Source organism: Pelecanus crispus, chromosome 22 (genome assembly GCF_030463565.1).
Source record: "Pelecanus crispus isolate bPelCri1 chromosome 22, bPelCri1.pri, whole genome shotgun sequence".
NCBI lineage: Eukaryota > Metazoa > Chordata > Aves > Pelecaniformes > Pelecanidae > Pelecanus > Pelecanus crispus.
In genome coordinates, this window is record NC_134664.1 from 2,417,690 (window position 1) to 2,443,201 (window position 25,512).

General features: G+C 63.4%; 1 protein-coding gene across 1 annotated transcript; it reads right to left on the minus strand.

Annotated features, from left to right (window-relative positions):
* Positions 1–1,267: 1,267 nt before the first annotated feature.
* On the minus strand, positions 1,268–24,982 carry CADM3 (cell adhesion molecule 3). Its single transcript, XM_075724322.1, has 11 exons — positions 24,913–24,982; positions 9,970–10,110; positions 9,584–9,736; positions 9,238–9,375; positions 8,841–9,011; positions 6,466–6,556; positions 5,900–6,069; positions 3,755–3,877; positions 2,471–2,596; positions 1,896–1,961; positions 1,268–1,386 (listed from the first exon to the last, which is right to left on the minus strand). Exons 1-11 carry the CDS (start codon positions 24,980–24,982, stop codon positions 1,268–1,270), a joined length of 1,368 nt encoding a protein of 455 aa, XP_075580437.1.
* Positions 24,983–25,512: the final 530 nt, after the last annotated feature.

Below are 25,512 nucleotides of genomic sequence, written 5' to 3' on the forward strand. Positions count from 1 at the left end.
CCGAGAAGCAGACCCCGGTGGAGTCCCTCTCCGCACATCTGCCAGAGGAATCCCAGGCCTCTTGCTGCTCCGGGCTGCTTGCGCCAGGGAGCAGGTCACCTCCAGCTCAGCTCAGCTCCTGCGGTGCCACCAGCTGCGTCAGCTCTGGTTGAAGCCACCCTCCGGGTCTAACCCACCTTTCCAGAGGCTCTGGAGGCCCCAGCACCAGCCCAGCGAAGAGGGAAGTGGCAATGGCTGCAGGCCTGCCGGCTCTGCCCGGCGCTCCCAGCGCAGGTGGCCTCCTGCACTGAACATCTCAATAGATGGTTTAAATTGACCTTTCCAATCTGAGAATTTGTAAAGCTGGGGCTTCTTTCTCTGGATTCGCCCCCAAACCTCTGCCCTCCCCCCTCCCTCTGGGGTGGGACCGGGGAGCCGCAGTGCCTGGCAGCTCCCAGTCTCTCCGGGGGCCTCAGCGGTTCCCACCCTGGAAGCTCACCCCCCCGTCATACATCTACCGCACGAGGACAGCTATCCTCCTGAATGGACACTGTTCGACAAGAACCACCAAGGATAAAATCAGGGCAGGGGCCTGGGGTCCCTCTCCGCTCGACCCCAGCCGCGTGCCAAGATCTCGGAGGCAGAGACGCTGCCCGTCGGCATCCCGCTCCCGTCGCACCGGCTGCACTCCCTGTCCCCGCTGGGGCTGGGGCCATCACACAGCCACCAAGGCTGGGGGGAGCGATGAGAACGTGGGTCCCAGCTCTCGGTGGGAGGCACAGGGCGAGCGTTCATGACAGAGGGGCCACCCAGCTGCCCCGAGCTTGCACCAGAGCCTGGAGCTGATTTTATCCTTGGACGTCAAAGAAACCAAAATGGAGAGAAACAAAGGAAAGAGCTACACTGACCCCAGCCCAACATCCCAACCAAGGGCCCAAAGCAAAGAGCAGCCACGAAACCAAAGCAAAGGTCCAAAGGAAGAAGGAAAGTCGCTCACTCACTGGTTGGTCTGTGTTTTGCGTGAGTGCCGGTCGCAGGGATGGAGGTGCAAGCAAGCAAACGGGGCCGGGGCTTTCGCTGTTCGTAGTAATAACGTTTTGTACAAGTTCAAGAAGACGCATCATGTCTCAGGCTGGTCGCTCTCTGCTCTCTGCCCCGCCATCCCTCTGTCCGTCCGTCTGCCCGTGCCGGGCGCGAGAGAAAATCTGTTGGGTTGAGTGGGGTTTGTGGTCTGGTTTCCGTTTCCATCAGGGTCTGTTGGCTCCATTTCTCACTCTCTCCGACGCCCCTAGATGAAATACTCCTTCTTGTCGTCGCCACCGGCTTGGCCGCCCTCTGCGTTGATGATGGCCGTGTCGGCGTCTGGGGCGTCGTCCGACCCCTTGGCCTCGTGGGTCAGGTAGGTACCTGGGGGAGGAAAAGGGGTCAGCATAAGGGGGCCCTGCCAACGCCCTGCTCCCATGCAAGCAGGGGAAAGCTGGGCTGCCTGGAGGGGCCCTGACGGCAGAGCCCAAGGGCTGGCCGGAAAGCGGAGGTGAGAGGAAAGTCCTTTGGGTTTGGCCTGAAATGGAAAAAGTCACCGGTTTCCGTGGGACAAGCCCTGCCCAGGGACCGAGCCTCGCCAGGGCTGCTCAAGGCTTTCACAGCCACCTCCAGCCAAAGGATGAAACTGCCTCCCCCCTTTACAGGCAGCGGCTCTTGCCTGCATTTCCAGGCACGTCTCCTGCCTGCCCCCCCATCTGCCCCTCCCTGCATCCCCGTCCCTGTTCTCCCTCAGAAAACTGGAGAGTTTCTCTGCCAAACTGCCATCTGCAAGGAGGCTCCAGCTCCCGGCTGCCCCTAGAGCCAGCACGGCGTGGGGCGGAGGCGGCAGCTCTGCGGGGCTCCGAGGGCAGGGGTGGGGGGCTCTTACTCACACATCACCTCTGCTGGGTTTTGCCGATGTCTAGATGTGACCGTCTCCCCGTGTCTTACTGACATACCTGCTGGGCGGATGGAAAGTCCAGGGATGGCAAGATGGAAACGGTGGAGGGGAAGGAGGAAAAGGAAGGTGGAGGGCTCGAGGGCTGGCGAGGAGGGCAGGGAGAGGGAGGAAGTGGGGTCAGGCACAGATGGGGACAATCCTGGGGCCGTGGGTCCCCAAGCCATGAAGGAGAGATGGCGAAATGGGGTAGGAGCTGCCTCCCCCCCGTGCTGCCCAGCTCCAAGGACTCACTGGGACATCCCCACGCTGGGGTCGGTGCCAGCACGGGCACGGGCAGCAGCCCCCAAACCTAGGAGGGCTCTGTTGGCTGCGCTGGGTTTCTCCGAACACAGGGCAGGTCTGCAGGACGGGGAGCTGTCTCCCTTCACCCCTGCCCCATGTTTGGGGACGTAGCCCTGCTCCCAGAGACCCACCGAGGGGGGAGCACGCCCTGCATTGCCTGCTCCAACGTGGCACGGGGGTCTTGGCTCCGTGCCCCCGCCGCCGCGCAGCTCCCCTGCCCCGTACCTTTGTGTCTGATCAGGTAGTGTCCCAACACGATGAGAAGACTGAGCAGGAGGAAGACAATGACGGCAACCACCCCGCCGATCACCGCGTGGTACGTGCTGGAGGTTGAGGGCACCGGGCTGGCATCTGCCCAGACGGCAAAGGGAGAGAAAACAGAGAGAAGGAGCTGCTGCGGATTCTGCTGTGTGACAGAGGCTGCTGCTCGTCCCATGGACCACTCCGGGCTGCAGGCACGTGCCTCGGAGGGCCTGATCCTGCTCGGCTCGGTACCGTCAGCTCGATCCTGCTGCAGACGAGAGCTGTCGAGGTGGGAGCAAGAAAAGGGAAGAGGCAGCGGGGCAAGCAAGGAGGGGAAAGCAATGGCCACCGGTGCCAGCTCCTGCAGGGAGTGAGCCGAGAGGAGCCCCCGCCGGCTGCGCTGGGAGCCCTGCCTGAGCGAGAACGCAGCCGAGCTGCGACAGACAAACCTGCCCCTGTGCCCAGCTGCCTGCAACGTGCCCGGCGAGCAGCAGTGGCAACACGCTTTGTGCAGCCTGCGGCACCTGCCTTCGGGCACAGCCACAATCCCACCGCCCCATCCTTCACGGTGGGATTTTTGCTGCAAAAGGGGAGGCTGAGCACACAGCAGAGCCAGGCTTGGCTCACTCCTCCCCCTGCGCCGTGCCAGCAGAAAGGTGACGTCCAGGCTGGCTTGGCCACACGCTGCACCCCAGGAGACAGCACCTCAAGGAAGGTGAGACCCCAAGGCCAGTCCCAACTCAGCTGCATCTTGTAGCGCAGGCTGTGCTAGGATCCTGCGTTAGCCGTGGGACACAGGGACAAATTCTCCTTCCGCTCCACTCTCCTTGTGCCCCATCAGCCCGAGGCGGGGACGGAACCACAGAAACGTTCAGAGAAGGCATTCAAGACGGGATGGGGTGGGAATGACAACAGGGGAGTCGACAGGACAGAAGGACGACATCTCACATGGACACAAGGCACAGGTCGCAGCTCACAGGCAGCTGCTGCCACAGCCCGCCAGGAAAAGCTGGAAGGACCATTACGCAGCCCAGGCTCTGGGGGCTTGGCTCTTTCTGCTGTGTACCACCACCCCGAAGGGCCGAGATGGTGGCTGCAGAGCCCGCACGTGCCAGTGAGCAGCTGCACGGGGACCGGAGCCTGGCTGGGCACCTGGGACGTGGCAAGGGTGTCCCTGGCCCAGGGCTGGGCCACCATCCTCTTGTGGAGCTTCTCCCGCTGGGCTGGGGAGCAGCCGTAAAGAGAGAGAAAAGGAGCTTACGGTACCTTGGATGGGAGCTGGAGTGAAGGATGAAGCGGTGGCCATGGAAGCATGAGAGATGGGCTGGGAAGAGCCCGGCGGAGGGGCTGGAGTGGAGTGAACGTGTGGGGTGGGGAGCTGGGAAAGATCTGGGGAGGACGACAAAAACACAGGGACACGAATCAACCCTGGGAGGTACCGGTGAGGCGTGACAGAGCCCATCGGAGGGAACCCTTGCTCCCCCCAGCCTGACGGGACCCGTTCTTCTCAGTGGCTCCTTCCATGACCCCCTTCTTGGCCATGGGTCCCGTTCCTCTTCTCCTGCCACAGTCCTCTGGGACACGCTGCTGTCAACATCTCCCCCCATCTCCTACCCTGCCAACACCCCCGGTCACCCCTTCCTCCATGAGGGACCCCACTGGGACCCTCCTGCCTGGGAGCCCTCAGACTGCGGTGGCTGGAAAGCGTCACCCACCGTGAGGTGCCACCTACACTTTCCTACGCACACCCTCAGGGACCACTCCATCCCCGCTCTCCCTCGCTGCAGAGCAAGGCGGCCGCTGCAGCAGGCAGGCTCGAGGGCTCGGCCGGGTAAGATGGATGCTCCAGTGACGGTACGCGATACCCAAGCGGCTCTGGGGAAAAAGAGGGGGGATTTGACAAGGGGAACCAAGCCTAGATGTGGAGCCCCTCTGCCAGGGGCTGTGACACCAAGCGGGTGAGGGACACTGGTGTCCTGGGTGCTGTGTGCTCGTGGACGGTGCTGAAGCACTGCGGATGCTGCTGTGAACCTGTGAAGGAGTGCTGGGCACCCTGGGGCCTGCTGTGCTCCTGGATGGGTGCGGAGGGCTTTGGGTGCTGCTGTGTGCTCACAGCCGGGCTCAGGAACCAGCTCCCTGTGCAGATCCCGCACCCATGGGGACTGGAGAGGGACACGAGGGGTGGCGAAGGAATGACTGCACAGGGTTGGGCATTTAGGGGCTTGTCCTGGGCAGGCAGAGGAGAGGGACTCAGGGGGACAGGGTGCCCGAGGTGCCACTGCTGCCATGCGCTCCCTCTACCCACAGCCACGTTGGAGGGGAAGGATGCCAAGAGTGCCCAGAACAGGAGGGGAGGGAAAGGGGACGGGAAAGGGAAGAGCTGGAGCATGTAGAGTGCTGGAAGATGGAAAGTCCAAGGCTGGCAGAGAGGAGAGAGGTGGCAAGAGATTTGGCAGAAGAGGAGGTTAACCCCAAATCCAAGGCCAAAACCGCGGGGAAACAGGTTCCTACAACGGGGGAAAGCTGCCAGGCAAGGGGTGCTGAGCGCAGGAGCCGGGCAGCACTGCCACCAGCCGGGGACGGGCTGCAGAAGCACCCGCAGCCCCTGTGCAGCCCCCAGCTCCGCTCCACGTGCGACACAGGTGCTCGGATGTAGCAGGGCACAACGACAGCGAACACGGTGGCAGAGCGCAGCCAGGGCAGGGCGAGGTGGTGAGGGGACAGCACCATGCAGGGAGGCAGCGGGTGCTGCCCCTTCCCACGCGAGGACAGGTGTTGAGCGGCGATACGCTCGGGGGACACGGGACGCAATGCAAGCCTGCAGCTCCAGAGGCTCAGGGCAAGCCATGAGGCCCGTCTCCAGAAGCTTGGGACAGGGCTGCCAGGGCACCTCGTGGTTTGGAGGGGTCGACGCCGTCTGGAAATCCTCTTTGGCTCGCGGCGGTGACACGCAGAGGCTTCCTGCCTGCAAGAGGCTCAGGAGCACTGGCCTTTCCTCCTGTCCCAGAGACTCCACAGAGTCCTGCCTGCAGCCCCTGCGGCTCCCCCAGCGCACCCTCTCCCGCTCCCCACCGGAGGGAACAGGGACTGAGCTCAGCCTGGGCCGTGCTGCGTCCCTGCCCCAGCCCCCTGAAACTGCTCACCGCCCTTCTCAGCCCCAGGCAGCACACTGGGGTGGGGGCTGGACGTGGCCGGAGGAGCCGAGGATGCAAGCGCTCTGCCAGCGAGCGTGCCAGGACCCAGCTGAGTGCATGCACCCGCCCTGTGCCACGCAGCCCCCCTCCCAGCACGGCCCTCCCCGGATCCGCGCGCCCCTTCAGGGGGAGGTGCAGCGGGGATGGGGGCGGCTGTGCCAGCCAGCAGCTGCTGGGAGAAGCCGGGTGACGCCGGGTGCCCTGCGGCCCTGCTTACCACTGACGTCGAGGTTGTACTTGGCCACGACGCTGCCCATGGAGCTGGTGGCCGTGCAGACGTAGGTGCCGCTGTCGCTCTTGTTGAGGAAGGGGAAGATGAGGACGCTATCGGAGCTCAGCTGCAGGGGCGCGTCACTGCCCTCCTTCTCCCACAGGAACTCCTGGGGGCTGCAAAGCGGGATGGCGGTGAGGCACCGCTGCCCTCCCCAGCACCCTTGGGTGGGCTGGGGCAGAGCGGAGTCCCTGGCTGGGCAGCGGAGGGGGCAACGAAGGTGTCGGAGTACTCAAGCAGGAGGGAAATACCCCATTTAGAGATGAGCCGGGATGGATCTGCTGCTCCAGGGAGAGGACAGGGGCTTTGCCTGTTCTTCACGGGGTGCCCAGCCCTACCTGGCATCGACGCAAGGCCAGTGCCCGGCGCTCATCCCACACAGTGCTACCTGTGATGCCCCGCCCGAAGGCTGGGAAGGGTTAACTGGTGGTTTTGGGAGCCTGGCAGCGGGAGGACGAGTTGGCCAGGGTGTAGCAGGGCTGAGCAGGAGGAAGGCGAGGGGGGAGCCTTACATGGGGTTGCCCTGCCCATCGCACTGCAGCTGGAGCTTCTCGCCTTCCCGCGGGTACTGGGGATGCGGCTCGATCTTCGCTGTCGGCTTGTCTGAAAAAGGAGGGGAGGCACAGCTGGGTGACCACCTGTCCTTGCCCCACACTGTGCAGGGGCCTGCCGGCACCCCAAAACCCTGCCCCACACTCTGCAGGGGCCTGCCGGCACCCCAAAACCCTGCCCCACACTCTGCAGGGGCCTGCAGGCACCCCAAAACCCTGCCCCACGCTCTGCAGGGGCCTGCAGGCACCCCAAAACCCTGCCCCACGCTGTGCAGGGGCCTGCCGGCACCCCAAAACCCTGCCCCACGCTGTGCAGGGGCCTGCCGGCACCCCAAAACCCTGCCCCACGCTGTGCAGGGGCCTGCCGGCACCCCAAAACCCTGCCCCACGCTGTGCAGGGGCCTGCCGGCACCCCAAAACCCTGCCCCACGCTGTGCAGGGGCCTGCCGGCACCCCAAAACCCTGCCCCACGCTGTGCAGGGACCTGCAGGCACCCCAAAACCCTGCCCCACGCTCTGCAGGGGCCTGCAGGCACCCCAAAACCCTGCCCCACACTCTGCAGGGGCCTGCAGGCACCCCAAAACCCTGCCCCACGCTCTGCAGGGGCCTGCCGGCACCCCAAAACCCTGCCCCACGCTGTGCAGGGGCCTGCCGGCACCCCAAAACCCTGCCCCACACTCTGCAGGGGCCTGCCGGCACCCCAAAACCCTGCCCCATGCTGTGCAGGGGCCTGCAGGCACCCCAAAACCCTGCCCCACACTCTGCAGGGGCCTGCAGGCACCCCAAAACCCTGCCCCACGCTGTGCAGGGGCCTGCCGGCACCCCAAAACCCTGCCCCACGCTCTGCAGGGGCCTGCAGGCACCCCAAAACCCTGCCCCACACTCTGCAGGGGCCTGCAGGCACCCCAAAACCCTGCCCCACACTCTGCAGGGGCCTGCAGGCACCCCAAAACCCTGCCCCACGCTGTGCAGGGGCCTGCCGGCACCCCAAAACCCTGCCCCACACTCTGCAGGGGCCTGCAGGCACCCCAAAACCCTGCCCCACACTCTGCAGGGGCCTGCAGGCACCCCAAAACCCTGCCCCACGCTGTGCAGGGGCCTGCCGGCACCCCAAAACCCTGCCCCACACTCTGCAGGGGCCTGCTGGCACCCCAAAACCCTGCCCCACACTCTGCAGGGGCCTGCCGGCACCCCAAAACCCTGCCCCACGCTGTGCAGGGGCCTGCCGGCACCCCAAAACCCTGCCCCACGCTCTGCAGGGGCCTGCAGGCACCCCAAAACCCTGCCCCACACTCTGCAGGGGCCTGAAGGCACCCCAAAACCCTGCCCCACGCTGTGCAGGGGCCTGCCGGCACCCCAAAACCCTGCCCCACGCTCTGCAGGGGCCTGCAGGCACCCCAAAACCCTGCCCCACGCTCTGCAGGGGCCTGCAGGCACCCCAAAACCCTGCCCCACGCTGTGCAGGGGCCTGCCGGCACCCCAAAACCCTGCCCCACACTCTGCAGGGGCCTGCCGGCACCCCAAAACCCTGCCCCACGCTGTGCAGGGGCCTGCCGGCACCCCAAAACCCTGTCCCACACTCTGCAGGGGCCTGCAGGCACCCCAAAACCCTGCCCCACACTCTGCAGGGGCCTGCAGGCACCCCAAACCCCTGCCCCACGCTGTGCAGGGGCCTGCAGGCACCCCAAACCCCTGCCCCACGCTGTGCAGGGGCCTGCCGGCACCCCAAAACCCTGCCCCACGCTGTGCAGGGGCCTGCCGGCACCCCAAAACCCTGCCCCACGCTGTGCAGGGGCCTGCCGGCACCCCAAACCCCTGCACCCTGCTCGCTCCCCGCTCTGTGCGTGCAGGGGTGCAGCGTGAGTGCACCTGTGGGTGGGCGGTAGGGTGCACCGGGGTGGGGGTCAGCACTCTGGGGGGGCACAGTGCGGCTCCCACGTCCCTCACCCTGTCATCACAGGGGACACGCAAGACAAGGGGACGGGGGACAGGCAGGACACGGGAGATGGTGCAGGCAGGTTGCAGGGGATGGCACAGACAAGACTCGGGGAGATGGGGACAGGCAGGATACATGGGACAGGGACAGGCAGTGGAACCACGGGCGTGCATGTGCAGGGGAAGTGTCACTGTGCAGCAGCCCCGTGTGTGACAGGACCACTGTGCATGCGGGCTGAGGAGCCCGTATGCACGATGGCTGTATGTCCGTGTAAATGTAGGGCCATGTGTGCGATGTCTGCTGAAGTGTGGTGGTGCTGAGGCCTCCTCCATCCCTCCCACCCCTCCACAGCCACACTTCCCCACGTGGCCCTGTCCCATCATCCCCACGTGCCACGTACAGTGGACCTGCAGCTTCTGCGTGGTTGACCTCTCCGAGTTCTGCAGGGACTCGTGGTCCACGGTGCAGGTCACCTCAGCTTCGTTGTCCTCCTTGGTGACGCGGAACTCCACCCGACTGCTCACGGTGAAGGTCTTTCCGTTGGGGTCCTCCACCACCTCGGTGCCCTCATCTGTGGGGACAGGGGACCATTAGAGCTGATGGACACAGTAGCCCAGCAAAGGCATGAAGCTGACGTGTGTTGAGCAGGGGACACCCTCTCCCTGTCCCTTTGCTGGCAGTAACACAGGATGCCAGCGTGGTCCAGTACCGGGCACATCTGCAACCCCTCGTACCGTGCCTGCCTCCATAGTGTTCCCCAGTCCCTTGGGGCAGAGCCCCACTGCTTGGACACCCACCCTTCAGCTCCTTGTTGCCCTTCTTCCACCGGAGCTGGGCCGCGGGCTTGCTGCCAGAGGACCGGCAGGTCAGCCGGGCTATCTTCTCCTCATCAATGGGCTGCTCATGGCCAAAGATTTGGGGTTTCTGTGGGATTCCTGGTAGAGGAAGAGGCGAGAAATACAACAGCCTATTACCTGTGTGTGTGCTGCCACCCAGAGACGGACACACACGCAGAGACGTGTCAAGAAACACAGCAAGGATGAGTTAACAGGGATACGGGAGTAGCAGAGATGAACGGCTGTATGGGCAGCACCTTGCAGCAGGAGATCGGGAGCAGAGGGGGTGCTGCCACGGGTGGCTTACCCAGCACGGTGACCAGGGCCTTCGCAGTCCGTACGGGCATGGTGAAGATGGAGCAGGTGTATTCCCCCTCGTCCGACAGCACCACGTCACTGATGCTGATGGTCAGCTCGTTGGGTGTGGACCTCTCCAGCTGGATCCTGTTATCTCGCAGGGCTGGGGGAAAAGGGACAACAGGGTGAGCGACAGGCTCCGTACCGCCGCACCCCTCCGCTAGCTCATGTTTTGCCCGGTGCCATCACTGTAGGTGGGGAGCAGGAGGGAACATCACCCTCTGGGGCACCACTGGCCCTGGTCCGCTTTTCCTCTGCCCCACCGCCGCTCTGCTCCTGGAGCTGGCTCCTCTCCCCGAGGCAGCCCTCTCCCATCCCCAGTTCCTGCGCATTTACCTCGTTTCTCCCCAAAGTAGAGGGTCTGCTGGGCAGGGTTGGACCACTGCAGCGAGGAGTCATCGGGATCCTCCACCTGGCACTTGAGCACCACCGTACCACCAGCCACCACGGTCTCGTCCGACGTCGTGGGCTGGCTCTCTGGACACAGACAGGAGAGGTTAGCGGGGGCCCTGGGCATCGCCTCTCCCCAGGTGTGCGCAAGCATCGCTGAGCAACCAGGGGAAGGGAGGGAGGAACACAGCAGCATCCCCAAAACCCCTGGGACAAGCAGGGCTCCAGTACTGAGCTGAATACAGCTTGCTTGGGACAAACATTTTTTCCAGGTGACCCCAAGCCCTGGATGGCCATGCTACACAGACGGGGGTAGGGGGACTGGGTCACGCTGGCTCAGCTGCTCTGGGTGGCAGCGTGGAGGGGCACGGGGAAGAGGAGCAGGCATTGCCAGACGTCTGGCTGGATCCAGGGAGGCTGTCAGTGCGAGAGTATGGCAGCGTGCACGTGTGTATGTCTGGGAGCATCCGTACGGCCCCTTAAGCGTGGATGTGTGTGCACAAACAAGCGTGCCCATGGGTGTGCGTGCCTCTCCAGGGACAGAGTTTCTATTGCACGGGCAGTGGGCTTGGAGCAGAGGGTCCTGCATACCCTGGGGACAACAGGGACCTGCGCAGGGCATGTGTCAGCCCGGGTCTCACACTGCGATCCCATCCCCCAGCAGGGAACAGCCCCACTACAGCTGCAGAAGCAAGGACCAGAGGGGAGGATCCGTCCTGCCACCCAACCTGCAGCACCCGCTGGGACAGCAGCTCCCGGGATGCTGCTGTCCCCAGGCGTAGCTCCATGCCAACCTGCACAGAGACATCAGTCTCAGGCCTGGCTCCGAGCACGGCCCCTGGGGCTGCTGGAAGACGCAGGCAGCTGATGCCTGCCAGGTGTGAGCAGATCCAGGCAGGAGCAGGGGCGCGCCAGGAGGCAGCATGAGAGCCTGGCACCGGCACAGGCACCGGCTGAAGGCGCATGGGGCGGCAGCAAGCTCTGCTCCATCGCCTTGGCAGTGCCAGCAAGCCAGAGCTTGCACCCGTGGTGCCTCCATGCCAAGCACCCCACGCAAAGGGATGCTCTGCCGGCCATCTCCACCCCCACTCCAGCAAAAGCATCCACGGTCCATTGAGCGTGGCCTGTGCAGTGCAGTCAGCGGCCCGCTCTCCATGTCATTCCTTAAGGGGATTTTCTCTTGCTCATGCTGCTCCTGGGCTGCGCACATCCCTTCCCAGACTGCGTTTCCTCAGCTAAGACATCGTCCGGCACTTCCTTCAGGCTCCTCGGAGAGCTCCACGCCGCTGAGCAGCCCAAGGGCAGAGAAGAGCAGCCACAGGATCAGATAACGCCCCTGCCTGCCCCAAGGACGGCTATTTTGGGAAAGCTGATGCCAGTGAGCTGAGCTGCACAGGGAGAAGGGGGCCGCTGGCTCTCCCAGCCTGGGGGCTGCACGCCCTCCTCACCCGGCTGGGTCCGCAGGCAGCCACATGGATGAGAAGGAGGAACACGGATGCTGCTGCTATTTGCACTGCGCTCATGTGCCGGACGCAGGGCTTCACAAAGCGTCATCTTCTCTCTCAGCCCAAGTTACTCATGTTTAGGCAGGGATGTGGCCTCGGGACCCCGAGCCTTGGCTGATCCTGCCTGTGTGCCCACGCAGCCAGCAGTACAGTCCCGACTTCACGGGCTTGTTTTCCTGCATGATATTCGCTGCCTGGGAGAAGCTCCAGTTATCCGAACGAGAGGGGTGAAAGCAGCTTCAGCTGAATTTCCCCATTTTCCACTCAGAATGGTGAAGGGAACGATTTTCTTTTGCTCACGTTGCAAATTCCCCAGAGCTATCGCAGGGAGCAGGAAGGACTGAAGAGGTTTTGGAGGAGGGCAGGAGGATGAGGCTGCCGGGCATCCCAGGGACCGCTTGGCTCGTGTTAAACTCCAGGAAAGCCCAGGCTGGAAAGCGTGTGAATCCCTCCCTGCCCGCTCCCAGCAGCTGTGATTACCAGAGACGCATCAAATTCGGATTAAAAATATTCCTGGGGCAAAGAGTCTCTTTCCAGCCCCAGGAAACTCCCCATCACTAATGCTAATGTTTCATGCTTGCTGTTGGAAGTTTTGCGCTCCACCGCTGCCTGGGTTTGACGGCCAGCCCTCGGCTGCTGCCGCGCTCCTGCCCGGTCGGCTGAAGAGCCTCTGGTTCACGTCTTTGCTGGCAGACGTTTACAGGCGGTGATCAAGCCTTCCCCACGCGCCGGCCGGCCGGAGCGCCCAAGCCTGGCTCCACAGCCCGTCCTCAGCTGCTGATCACAACCCCGGCTCTTCCCAGCTTGCTCACAGCCTGGGCACGGCAGGAGCTCCGGCGAGGACCACCGGGACCCCGACGCTGGGGACGGCGCCGGGCGAGCAGGACCCTCCTCTGCCACGGGGACACGTCTCTGCCATCCCACACGCTGGGGCGTGCGGCTCGGCCAGGGATTGAGGGCAGGGCTCTCCATCCGCTCCTCCTGACTGGGGAGATCTGTCTGTCGGCTTGTTTTAATTTCGTTAACGATGCCTTTGTGCTGCTACGACTGTAATTAGGGGATTAGGCTGTCGCAAGCCGCTGTTGTCCAAACTCAAACCGCTCCAGCTCGGATGCAATTGAGCACAGGGTCTAAAACCCACACAGAATGGACCCGAGCTTTTAATTAAAACAATCACCATCACCTGCCACAGCACTGGCCTCATTAAGGTATTGGTGCAGGGAGATCTTAAAGAGAGCAAGGTGTGTCTCCCCCAGGGCAGGGGCCAGGCGATGCCACCTGCACCCCCACGCTGCGGACCCCCGAAAAGTCCAGCTTGGCCTTGCTGACGACCTCCCTTCTCCTTCCGCGGCTCACAGCTGCACAGCCGGGACCACCAAGATGGGTCTCCAACCCCCTGGAGACCACGCTTCTGCGAGAGCTGCCGAGACACCTCCAGCTCTCCTGCCCGGCGGCTCGTGCGGGGCGAGGGGCGCATCCCCCCGCCTGCCCCCGCGGCACAGCCCCGCCGGCACGACCGAGATACGCAGCTCGCCTCCGCGCCGCACGCCCGACAGCTTGGAGGAACAGATGGGCACGGCTGGGCCACTGCGCCAGTGCGGCTTGATTTAATTAAAAACCGCCACGGCTGTAACCTGCTGGCCCTTGACAGAATCGGGGCAGAGCCACCCTGGGGCCAGGAGAGGAGGGGGCGGCGGGACCCCAGGAGCAGCAAGTCGCACCACGGGGACCTTCACCCCCTCCTGCCACAGCCTGTGAGGAACAAGGCATGGCCCGCGGGGTCCCTGCTCCTCACAGCCTCGCAGGCAAGACCCCCTCTGGCAGGGCAGGCAGAGGGGCACGAGGGGCAAAGCTGCCATGCCACGGCTGGGGACAGCGGCACGCTGAGAAGGAAGATGCCTCACGCGCCGCGACTGCTCCCGAATCCAGCAGCTCCAGCCCCAGTGCATCCTCCTGGTCAGATCCTGGGGGTTCCCAAAGACGATGGAGGGCAGCTTAGGCCACCCTGCTCACACCCTTCAACGGCATCGCGAGGGGTGCTGCTGTGAGAAAGCAGGCACCCCTCACACGGGGGTCCCAGCATCCCAGGGGCTCAGAGGTGTGAGGAGGAGCAGAGCAAGGATGCTCTGGAAAGCTGGCTGCAACAAAAGCTTTCAGGTCTTCCTGGCACGCTGGTTAAAACAGCCCCGGTGAGCCCAGGGACAGGTGCTGGACGCTCAGGGAAGCATCCGCCCTCACCGTGCCAGTGACCGCTGCCAGCACGGAGCCGCTGCCACCTGACAGCCCAGGCTGGCACAGTCCCCTCGCCCTCCCTCTGTGACGCTGTACCACAGCCAAAGCAGCCCCTGGGGCCGCCCCGCCGCCACGGGCCGCGCTGCCCGAGTCCCCGCACGCTGGCACAGCTTGGCACCCGGCTGCGCCGGCCAACGGCTTCTGCTCTCACGCCGGGGGAAAGGCGGCGAGCACACGGCCCCAGGGATGCCAGCGTCGCTCTGCAGGGATGAGGTGAGGCCGGAGAAGCGTGCCGTGTTGGAATCCAGCCTGCCCCACACCGCGCTGGGCTCGGGCAGGCGCAACCAGCCCAGGAGCCCCGCTGCCTGCATGGCCAACAGCCCTCCCATGCCAGGACGGGGAAGCAGATCCCTCAGATCTGCACCTCCCAGGGGCCACCCAAGCCTTGCCGGCCACCTGGGGCCCCTGCCATCGTCCTGCAATAAACAGGGTGCAAAGTTATTCTGCAGATGGCAAGCCAGCAGCAAGGTCTCCTGGCAGGCAGAGGACCTGGCTCTCCCTCCACGCGATACTGCCGGTGGAGGCAGTCCCGCCGCGGGCTCAGTTCCTGCCTCAGACCCAGCGAGAGGCAGAGCAACCTCAGGCACCCCACAAAACACCACAGCAAAGACTTCGCCAGGCCCCCTGTTTTTGGCCAAGAGCTGCTGCCTGTGTTTGTTTTGGATCCCAGTCGGCGCGGTGAAATTAGAGAAGCGTCGCACTCCAGAAAAATCAATATTTCATTAATTAAACCTGTGCGCTTTTGCAGGGGGACCGCATTCATATTTATGAGGGGAAAAAACGAGGTACACACCTCTCTCGGCTCCCTGAGCCCAGCAGCAGGACCTGCTGGCACGCGCGTCCCCGGCCAGCACAGACCCTTCTCAAAGGTCTGCAGCTCTGCCGCTTCCAGCCCTGGGATGCTCCCACGCACAAATCCTCTGCAGCACCGCATCTCTGGGGGCCCTCGCAACAAAAACGCCGTGGCAGACCTTCTGCCTTCCAGGAGCAACGGCGGGAAGCATCCAGGAGCTTCCAGTGGAGCTTCACGCGGAGCATCCTCAGGGAAACAGCGAGCGATGCCTGGGAAGAGCACTGCAGCCCAGCAGCCTTCACGGTGGCGTCTGGAGGACGCCCTGCTGCCCGCACCAACCTCGAGCGGGCAGAGCATTCGCGGAGGCCTGCCAAAAGCTGGAGGCGCTTCCAGTGGCAACCACAGCGGAGGCAGGCAGGAGCTGGAGCCACCAGGACCCTCTCCCAGCCTCGTGCCTCTCTCAGCCTGCCTCCAGGCTGCAGAAGCGTTTCCCCCTTGCGGCAGAAGCAGCCCCAGAGGAAAACACCCACTGCTCGAATCCCTCGGATGCCTCCAGTCCGCAGCTGCGGCCCAAAACCCAACGCTTGTCATTTTCCTCATTCTTTTCGATTTAGTCTAGTTTTGTCATCATAAAGATCCAATTTATCTCTGTAGACACAGACTTTTTCTAAGGCGAGTTATCTCCTCTCCGAGGACCGTATTGTTAATAACTCGGCAGCCATGAGCCACAAAACTCCATTTCCTGCAGGCATCCTTCCCGTGCAGTGACACCGAGCAGCCCGGCCAAGGTGGCAGTTTTGAACTCGGTGGATCGCAAACCCGGCCAAGCGGGCTCAGACATCTGCTGCGCAAGCTTGCTTGCAAGCTGATTTGAGCAGCATGTGAATCCACAGTCTGGGATACTCAGAGCCCAACTTCCAGGCTCCTCCTCACCAGCAGCCGATTTCCTCCAGATTTTGTTAAAGGGGGAAACCTGCTCTCGTTTCAGTGCATCTGCTCAATGCCACCTCGCGCTCCTCTTCCCTGCGCGCGTGCCCGCCTGCGGAAGCCAGCCTCGCCGGTGCGCTGCAGCCCTCGGAGGACGCGTCCCTCCGGGAGCCGCGGGGCCAGGGGCCCTCCTGCAACACCTCCAAGGCCAGCTCCTTTTCCAGTCCCGCGGCGTTTAGACATCTCTTGCGGCTGCAAGGCTTTACCAAGTGCTGTCACCAAGAGGTTGCTAGCACGATGGGATGCCTCCAGGCCAGCCAAGCGAGAGCAAGGCAGAGGAGGATACAGGCAGCAGGAGGTGAAGGGAGTAGATGGAGGGCCAGGCTGCAGGCTGAAGCAAGCTCAGATCAAAAGGGGGTGGTGGGAGGGATGCAAGAAGCTGGGCCAGGCTAGGAGAGGACTAGAAGTGGGGACATCCCCGTGTGCCGCCACCCAGCTGCTCTCCCAGCAAGCAGGGGTATCCCACTCGCAGGCTGGGCAGGCGATTCTCCGTGGCCCAGCAAGGCCACAGGGGCTGTGGCATCCAGGCGTTTCGGGAAGTTTCCCAGTTTTGCCTCACCCTCACGGGGACAAATCCATCCAGGATCCACATTTGCACCCTCTGGTGCCAAAACCCCCCTCTGACCCCTCCACCAGCTCCCACCCTTGTACCTCCAGCCCACAGCAACCAGCCTCTGAGCCATCCTTCCCACAAAGGGGTTTGATCTCAGGGTGGCAAAGGACTGTCACATTAACACAAATGCTCACTAGAGGTGCAAAACACGCAACCCCTACGAGTCTGCTCCAAACTCCAGATCTCTTATAGACGGGGACGCCGTGACACGCCACCCTTCAACAGTTGGCTCTGCAACAGCCAAGCCCTCTGCTTCGGGGGGCTGTGATGGGGGGTGCGAGATCCAGAGGTTAATGGGGAGCAATAAGGAGCCCTGCTGTCCAAGCTCCCAGCGTGACGGGAGCTCGCTCCTTGCAAGCGAAGAGGTCAGCTGAGCGCAGGGGCTTCATGCCTTCAAGCGTGGTCCACGTGAAAAACCCCCGACTCCCCACCCTAAACGCCAAGTTCTGTATTATTTCTCTGAAAGCAGACGTGTATGTGAGCATTCTCTGGGAAGGGGCAAAGCAAGAGGACCCAGCTCCTCATCACAGCCTGCTCTGAACCCTGGGCCTTTGCTGGGATTCTCCCAGGACCCTGCTACAGACTGGTCACAGCCCCCAGCACCCCATCGATGCTCGCCAGCAGCCCTGAGCCCTCCGCAGGCAAGAGCAGCAGGGTCCCGGTCCACGGGGAGCCGACACTCGGCCTTGAGCACTGCCAGCAAATTGCAGAGCTGCATCTTTCTCCCAGGGTGTGGGGACGCGGTCACCCCCCCGACAGACCCTGCCTGAGGGTACTGTGAAAGCTGACGGCTGCCTGTGACACCTGACTCGGGTTAAGCAACTGAAATGTGGCCAGCAATTAGCAACCAAGCAGCGGCCAAGAAAGAGAAGCAGCTGAAGAGAGAGGCTGGTTGCAAGTGCTGCTGGAGCTCTGGGATTGCAGGATGCCCTCCTCCTCCTCCTCCTCCTCCAGCCCCGGCTGCCTGCTTTTAGAGCAAGCTGACAGAGCCCCTGCTGCGTGCCTTCGGGTGCATCCTCACCTTCCTCTGCCGCCACGCATCAGAGCCGCGCCGGGAAGCGGCCCCTCCTCGGGGACCAGCGGGACTCTGCTTTCTGCCCTATCAAAGCACACGGCCCGGTCCCCCCCAGACATCGACTGCTTTGCAGCTGCCCCGGGGCTGAACAAGCCCCCCCGAGAGCTGGGACAGGAGCAGGCTGGTGGGGGGATGAGGAAGCTGGGGAAGCCCTCTGATGGCAGCAGCAGCTCCTGCCTGCAGCCTTGGCAGCCGCACAAACGCAGGCCGCCGCTGGCGGCTCCGCTCAGTCGTGTTTGCACATTCACACCGGTCTGGTGGCCAATTAGCTCAGCAAAAGGCAGCGGCATCGTCAGGGAATCCTGGCGCCGGGCACAGCCGTCGCCTCCTTCCGAGGCCACCGGCAACCCCGTGGCTGAGAGGATCTGTTGCCACCCCGACCCACAAGTGGCCAGCCAAAGCCCGAAGCCGCAGCCAGCCCAGGGACAGCCGAGACCCCAGCTCGGGCACGCGCCGCACGCGACTACAGGCAAGTCCTCGGAGGAGGCAAGGCAGAAACGAGGGGGGAAAGCCCCATTCCAGGCCACCACAAATAATCCAAGCACCACGACAGCCATCCCCAGTGTCAGAGCTTTCCTGGGGCCCTCCAAAAGGGGACCAATTCCCTTGGGAATGAGCAGCAAGCTCACCCAGGCCCTCCTGCCTCAGGCCCCCCTCCGGCACGGGGCAGCAGCGAGCACAGCCAGGCAGGGTGACCCCCTCCTCCAGTTTGGCAGCAAACAGCTGATAACTACTTTTTTGAGCATGTTTTTTAGCTCCTACCCTAAGGGCAATCTCCAACATGACTGTTGCCAAGGGAACGAGCTCTTTGCTTTGACAGTTCTGTTTTAAGGATCTCCCGCCTGCCCAGCGAGGTGTCTCGGAAGCGGTTGCGTCGGATGCCCTGGTACGTCGCTTGTTGCTTTGCAGGCATCTAAACCCTTGCAGCAGAGCTCTGCCCAAGCTAGCATGAGATATTGTCACTCCCAACTGTCCAAGGATTAAACACACAAGGTTGTGTTAAAAGGATATTTATAACAGAAATAAGAAGCCCTGGCAGCTCTACTCCCCTCCTACTGGACGGCATACCTGCTGATAGGCACCACGCACTAATGCCTCCTCCTGACCTCCCAGAAAGACAGGAGGGAAGAATCATTTCAAAAGATTAAAATACAGGTTCAATCCCACCGGTCTTGCAGGTGACTATGGTGGATGGTCTGTCGTGCCCAGCTGCTGCAGGGAGTCCCCACATCCCAATGGATGCTCAGGGAGAACGGAGCGCTCTCACCTTTGGCTGTGGCCCACCAGGTTGTCTCTGCCATTGCATGGTCTGTCCCTTTTGGAGATGAAGACCCCAGCATCACAGGGAGACAAAAAAAAAGCCAGAAACCAAAGCTGGTGAGGCGTGGAGAGGCAAAACAGAGCCCCACTGGAAGGGGCCACAATGCTGACCTGTTATTGTGTTCATCTGCTCGGGGTGAAGGTTAGGTTAATGGTTGGACTGGATGATCTTAAAGGTCTTTTCCAACCTAAACGATCCTATGATTCTGTGTGTTTAAAGACAAGCTAAGAGCAGAGCCCTGCAGCATGCAGCCAAGGCAGGAGCACCATCCGCAGCACGCTGCGCCCGTCTCCCCACAGCTTCCACCACATGTCGGACTGGGAGCAGAGCAGAGTGCAAACCCGATGGCAGCAGAAAGGAGCACGAGGAGTTGCTGCCCTGGGCACAGGACTGGCACGGACACCACCAAACACATCCCACCCTGGAAAATGGGTCCCCAGGGTGCATGGGGCCATGGGGTCCCAACAAGCCCCATCTTCTGGCACGGTCAGCCCTGCGCTTGTCTCCAGACTGAGAAAGTGAACCCAGCTCCTGCGCAGCGTCCGTGCAGCGGGTGGCCCAGGAAGCCTGCTGCTCTCTGCGCCACTGGCCACTCAGACCAGGAGTGTCAGAACTTGCTCTCCCTGGAAAGGATGGCCTGAAAGGAGCAGCAAAGGCAGTGGTCTGGAAAAGAATGCTCCACACTGAGCTTGCCAGTAAATATGCCGTCTGAAGCACAGCAAGGTGAGGAAGCGCATCTGTGGATGGAGCACTGCCTCGAGCATCACCTGAGGAAGGGGCAGATCCCCTTCAGCAGGACCCTGCAGCAACAAGGGGAAGCTCACAGCTCCGCTGCTCCACAGCCACAGGCAAACTCGGGGGTCACCTGGAAAGACGCCGCTGTCTGGCTCCGCGGCAAGCGTTGCTGCCCTCCAGCACATCGCTGTGACACCGGGGAGCCTCCGCAATCCCCAAGCGGTGGGAGCCGCAGCGTCCAATGCCTGCCCGTGCGCACACCGGTCCCTGTGCCCTCAGCCCGCAGGCAGAGCGTGACGCCAGGCAGGTGACTGGAATGGTTAAGCACATTCCTGCCCAGCCCTCGTCGCACGTCTCTGCTTCTCCGCCTCCTTCCGCTGTTGTTGACTGCTCGTTTTAGGTAGCCTCGTCTGGGTTAGCGCTTCTGGCGTCAGGACTGCCCAAACACAACGCTGCATTACTGCGTCCGACTCCTGCCTGGTTCCTCTTCTTTCCCCCCAGCCAGCGCAGCCCTCCCTCTGCCACAGCGACCGCCCAGCCCAGCGCCAGCTGTGACAGCAGCAGAGGGGCTGAGACAGCCCTGGGTGAAAGCAGGAGCTCTTTCAGCGCGGGATGGAGCGCCTCATCTCCCACCTGCTCCTGCAGGCAGACAGAGGAGCCAGGGCACCAGGGAGAGATCACTTATGCCTCACCATCACCACGTGATGAAGGCTCTGCTACTGCATCGTTTCATGGCTGCAGGTGCCCGGCCAAGAGCAGAGGGGAGAGAACTGGACCAGATGGTTCAAGCTGAGCTGACCCAGTAATTCAGAGGCGGAGGATCAGATACATCTGACTATGTGGGTGTTACAGCGCTGACATCACCTTCAAGGTCCCACGGAGTCACTGAAGAGCCAAGCAACGAGGAGGCAATTCAATCTGTGCAGTGCCAGGCGACCTGCATGGCCAAGCCATTGCCTGCGCTGTGAGAGGAGCCCGGAGAGCCGTTCGGACAGAGACAAGGCTGGGCACCGGGGGTACCCTGCCAAATGCCAGCACAGGGAGCGGAGCGCTTCCCAGAAGGCAGACGTACACAAGCAGACCATGCAGCAGCAAACACATGGGACCCAGGAGAGCAAGCCCAGCAGCACGCAAGCAGAGTCCACCAAGCTCCAAGACCACCATAGAATCATTGAGGTTGGAAAAGCCCTTTAAGATCATCCAGCCCAACCATTAACCTCACACTACCAAGTCCACCACTAAATCAGTTAAGGGGAGAGTAGCGATTTTGTGTTTCCTGGCTTGGTGGCTGGATTATTTTTAATGAAAGTAAAAACTAGGAATCATTAAGGTTGGAAAGGAGCTTTAAGATCGTCAGTCCACACTGCCACCAGCAAAGCCACCTTGGACGCGCGTTCACATCCCGCACTGCCTCCTCCTCTCCTGCAAGGACCTGAATGGTCACGCGACACCCTGGCTTGGGGTAAAACTAGGTTAAAACCAACCTAGTGAAAACCAAACAAGAATGTTAGCTTTGATGCAGATTCCTCCATCTGGCTAAGTGCCTGGCTGTGCCAGCACCAGGGTGACTACCCAGATGTAGACGCCTCCAGTTACTCCGGCAATTCCAACACCCCTGGTGAGGCAAGAACGTCAGGCAGAGGGAGAAGAGGCAGCGTCTAGCATGCAGGAGACCTCAGAAGCAGGGAATCCTGGGCAAGTAGGGTGCTTCCCTCCATCTCCTTCCGGAGAAGGAAAGGTATCCACACTTGGGAGGCACTCAACTCGTGCTTCAGCGGCAACGCCCCGGTCTGTTAGGGATTTCTCCTCTGGCCAGCAGACTAAGCCGCCACACTCCCAGCAAACACCCCGGCCTCAGCATCACAGACCATGCCAAAACCTGAGGCATTATCGGGGCAGTGGCAAAATTCCTGTCCCACGGCAGCAGTGCCAGCACATCCCCTCACTGTCTGGGTATGTGGCAGGGCAGCTCTGCAGCACTTGATCCCATGTATTGTCTTAAATTCCAGCATTGCCTGTTGAGCCTAACGCGTTGTGCCAGACAGCTGAGTGGCGGCTTCCGCGCTCCCCGTCCAGCTCCCTCCACCCGGCTGCTTGCAGAGGGATGCTCTCCTCCGGCTGAGATGCTGATCCCAGCTGCATTGCTGCTGCGAGAACAGCTCGCTTCCCCCAGGCAGCAGATCAGAGTCATCCAAAATCAGGCCATCCAGGTATCGAGTGATGCAGATAGGTCACACTCCCTCTTCTCATGCCTGCGCACCATCAGGGATGTCACTGCTTCCTCTACTCTAGGAGTCAAGGGCTTGTGCTGGCACAGAGAGACTTGTAACATATGGTGAGCCCTAATGACATGTGAGAACAGGGCATTTGCACACATTAGCTGGGTAAAAGCACTGCCGTAAGCAGCAATCAAAGGATTACATTAGCTTCAGACAACTACCAGGCTCCACAATCCCACTTCTGCATCCCAGGGCTCCCTCCCCAGGGTCTCCCCGCTGCGGGCCCAGGGCCGATGCCACAGGCGGGAAGTCACACACAGCCTCCCGCAGTCTGGCTCGGAACCAGTGCTGACATCTCCCCAAAGCTTCTCCTGCGGGAGCAGGACTACAGGACCTGCAGCCATCATCTGCTCCAGGGCTAGAGATGGTCAAGAGCCCTGTGGGAGTCCAAACCTCTCTTCCAGCCCCATGCTGCTACCACTAGACGCCATTCCCACACAGGCAGGGCAGGGGGATGACTTCTTACAGAAAGGACATCAGCTGGAAGCACAGGGCATTTCCCCAAGACAGAGAAAGCTCCTCCTGCATGGTCTGGCCAAGCAGACACCTCCACCAGCTTCAGAAAGATGAAGGCACCTCCCAGAAAGGGGACAGTCTCCTGAACCTGCCTCTCTGCCAACACCAGGAACTCATCTCACCTGGCTTCAGACATCTCAAGATGGTCCCCAGGCTCTCCTCAGCCAACAGGGAGGCATGGGCACAAGCCACCTCACCAGCCTCAGCATCTGCAGGAGACAGAGCAGCCCCGGCCCCCCTGCTGCGGCATCTATACCTGGTCGGGCACGCCCAGCTCCAAGACCCTCAACATCGAGGCTTCTCCCAGCAAGAGGAACACACGCGATGAGCGGAGCAGCTCTGGTACAGCGGGAGGTAACTGGATGCAAGACCTGAGCTCAGCTCCCTGCTGTGCCACCGAAGCTGCCCAGCCTCCCCCCGTGCTGCCACAGGATGGTGGTGGCTCCTTGTGCCGCGCATCGAGGGTTGCTCAGAGCCCGCAATGCCGGTGCCACAGCAGGATGAGGTTGCTACCGAGCACAGGGAAAAACAGCCACAAGAAGTCCGGTTTTGGCATGTTGTGGCCTCCCATGGGACAACAGTAGGGCACTGTTCAAACAAAAGGGTTATACAACTCTAGAGTAGAATAACTCCACAGGGGAAATAATCCTCGCAGCAAGGACAACCACGCATCCAGCCCAAACACTCAGAAATCTGCCGACAGCAGCACAACACCAGCCAAGTGCACAAACATGGCGCCGGTGTGAAGCACCAGCACTTCCAGCACCCAGGTGGCTTCAAGGGGCTCTGCCAGGCCCCGCCACAGTTGTAGCTTTGAAATCCGGAGCGCTGGAGGAGCATTTCTTCATGGAGAGAAGACAGCTACTCCATCCCTGCCCCAGGAAGGGTGCTGCGGAGGGGCTTCCCTAACCAGAGCCATGCCGGGAGCCGATGGCTGAGGGGCACTAGGGCAAGGCACTGACTGCAAAGACATGCCAGCAGCTTCTTTTCAAGCATCTTCCAGCCATCCATCTCCTCTGTTCCCAAAGGCTTTTGGGGGGTCCGCTTGTCTCGTTGCGTCGGACAACGGAGAGCCTGGCAGCTCCTGGCCAGGGCTGGGCCACAGCAGCAGGCCAGCCCTGGAAGAAATCTTGCAGTGTCATCATCCAGGCTGCATCCCGCCCTAGGACTACACACAACTTCAGGCCACAGCCAGCCCTCCTCATGTGCACACTTGCCAGGCTGCTCAGCCGCCCCCTCCCGCCCGGCTCCGACCCACACGCTGAGCATTGCCACGCACGGGATGCCAGGACATCCCTGTGCCACGGGACCGAGCATCGCCCACACCCAAGTGACTCTTTCGGGCTCCTGTGGGAGGACTGTGACCGTAACCAGAATAAATCCTGAGATGCGTGGATGGGAACGCAGCCACCAACCCGCACCAGCCCCCAGAGCAGCTCTGGATGTGACAGTGACCTCCCCCAGCAAAGGGACAGGCCACGGGGGAGGCACCTGCCCAGGAAGGAGGGTGGGGGGCTTGCTCCTCACGCCAGCATGGGCACCCCCAGCCCCAGGCAGGAGGCTGCCAGGTTCAAACCTCGTACCCTCCGCCACAACAGCCCGTGGGACCCTTGAGCCCAGGGCCGCGTACTCGCACCAGAATCACCTCCCTGCTTCCCACGGGCTCGGGTGGCAACTGGACCCTCTCCCGCTGCCAGCCACCGCAACACCCCCCCAAACACAACACGCAGACGGGGGGGGTAGGGGCTGAGCCCCAGATGGCTGCTGCGTCTCCCCACCCAAACGCACAAGAGCAGCAATTTTATCGCAGCCAGCAAGCCCCAGCATGGCAAACACGGCCACCAGCAACAGCAATTCCAGGCCCTAAAGCAGCGAGCGCTGGCAACCCCGCCGAGGACTCCGCAGCCGAACGCTTGCCCAAAACAAGGTGCTGCCACGGGCGAGCCCGTGCCAACGCCGCGCTTGCCGTGCGGCGCTTCGTTACCGGCTGCCTCGCCCCGCAGCCCCGGTGGGCGAGCAGCCTTTGTCTGAACCCGCACCGAGCCCCGCACCTCCCGCGGCGGCGCCGGGACCGGCTGGATGCTGCGGTGCCACCGGCCATCCCGGCAGCATCCCGGCGGGATGGGGAGCGGCTGCCCTTCCCCGAGCCCCCCGCCCCAGCGAGGAGGGGGGGCTCCCACCGGGCCAGCTCCCGCCGAGGGCTCCTGCTCTGACCGGGGCGGGGGGCACCGGGGACCCGCCCCACCCCGGGGAAGGGTCTCCCCACCGCGGGGGGGTCGCCGCCGCCCGCCCCCGGGGGTGTCTGCCGCCCCGCCGACCCCGCCATCCCGGGGGGCGGCTCTACCCCACCGGGGAGCCTCCACCCGCCGCCCCCCCCCCGCCGCGGGCAGCGCCGGGAGGGGCCGGGCTCCGCCGCCGCCGCCCGCCGGGGCCTGTCTGGAACCTTCCGCCGCCCCGGCCCCGCCCCGGGCGGTCCGCGGCCACGGCGGGGGGGGACACACACACACGGCGGGCAGCACCGGTGCCGCCATGACCTTGAGCCCCGCCGGCCGCCGCCCCCGCCCGGGAGCCGGCGGAGCGGGCGGGCCCCGAGGGCAGGGCCGGGGCGGGGCGGGCGGCACCTGCCGGGGCCACCGCCCCTGCCCCGCATCCCGGCGCGGCCCCGCCGCCCCCCGCCCCGGCAGGGAGGGGCGCGCCCGCCGCGGCGCTGAGGGATGGCGGCGGGGGGGGGGGGGGGGGGGGGTGTCTCGCCCGGCGCCGGTACCGCACTCACCGTCGCGGGAGAGGTTTCCCCGGGCGGCGCCGAAGCAGGCGAGGAGCAGCAGGAGGGCGGGGGGCAGCATGGTGGCGGGGGGGGGGCCCGGGCGAGCCGAGCCGCAGCGCGGAGGCGGCGGCACCGGGCGCGGCGCTGGTCCCCGGGCTGGAGCCGCTGGTGCGGCAGCGGCGGGGATTAAATAGAGCGCGAGGAAGAGACCATTCGTGCGGCGGCGGCGGGGGGGGGGCGGGGGGGCCGCGCCGATGCCGCCCCCCTCGGCCCCCGTGTAAACATGCCCGCTCCGGCCGCCGGCCCCCCCCGCCCCGAGGCGCGGTGGTGCGCTCCAGACGCGCGGCTCCCCGCGGGAGGCAGGTGGGCGCGGGGCGGCGGGGGGGGGGGGGGGTCCCGGTGGGCCCCGTCCCGCCCCCGGGCTGAGGGCGCTCGGCCCGAGCGGAGTCGCGGTCTGTCAGGGTGTCGCCCCCCGCGGAGTCGCGATTTGTCAGGGTGTCGCCCCCCGCGGAGTCGCGGTCTGTCAGGGTGTCGCCCCCCGCGGGGGTGCCCGGTTTGTCGGGGTGTCGCCCCCCGCGGAGTCGCGATTTGTCAGGGTGTCGCCCCCAG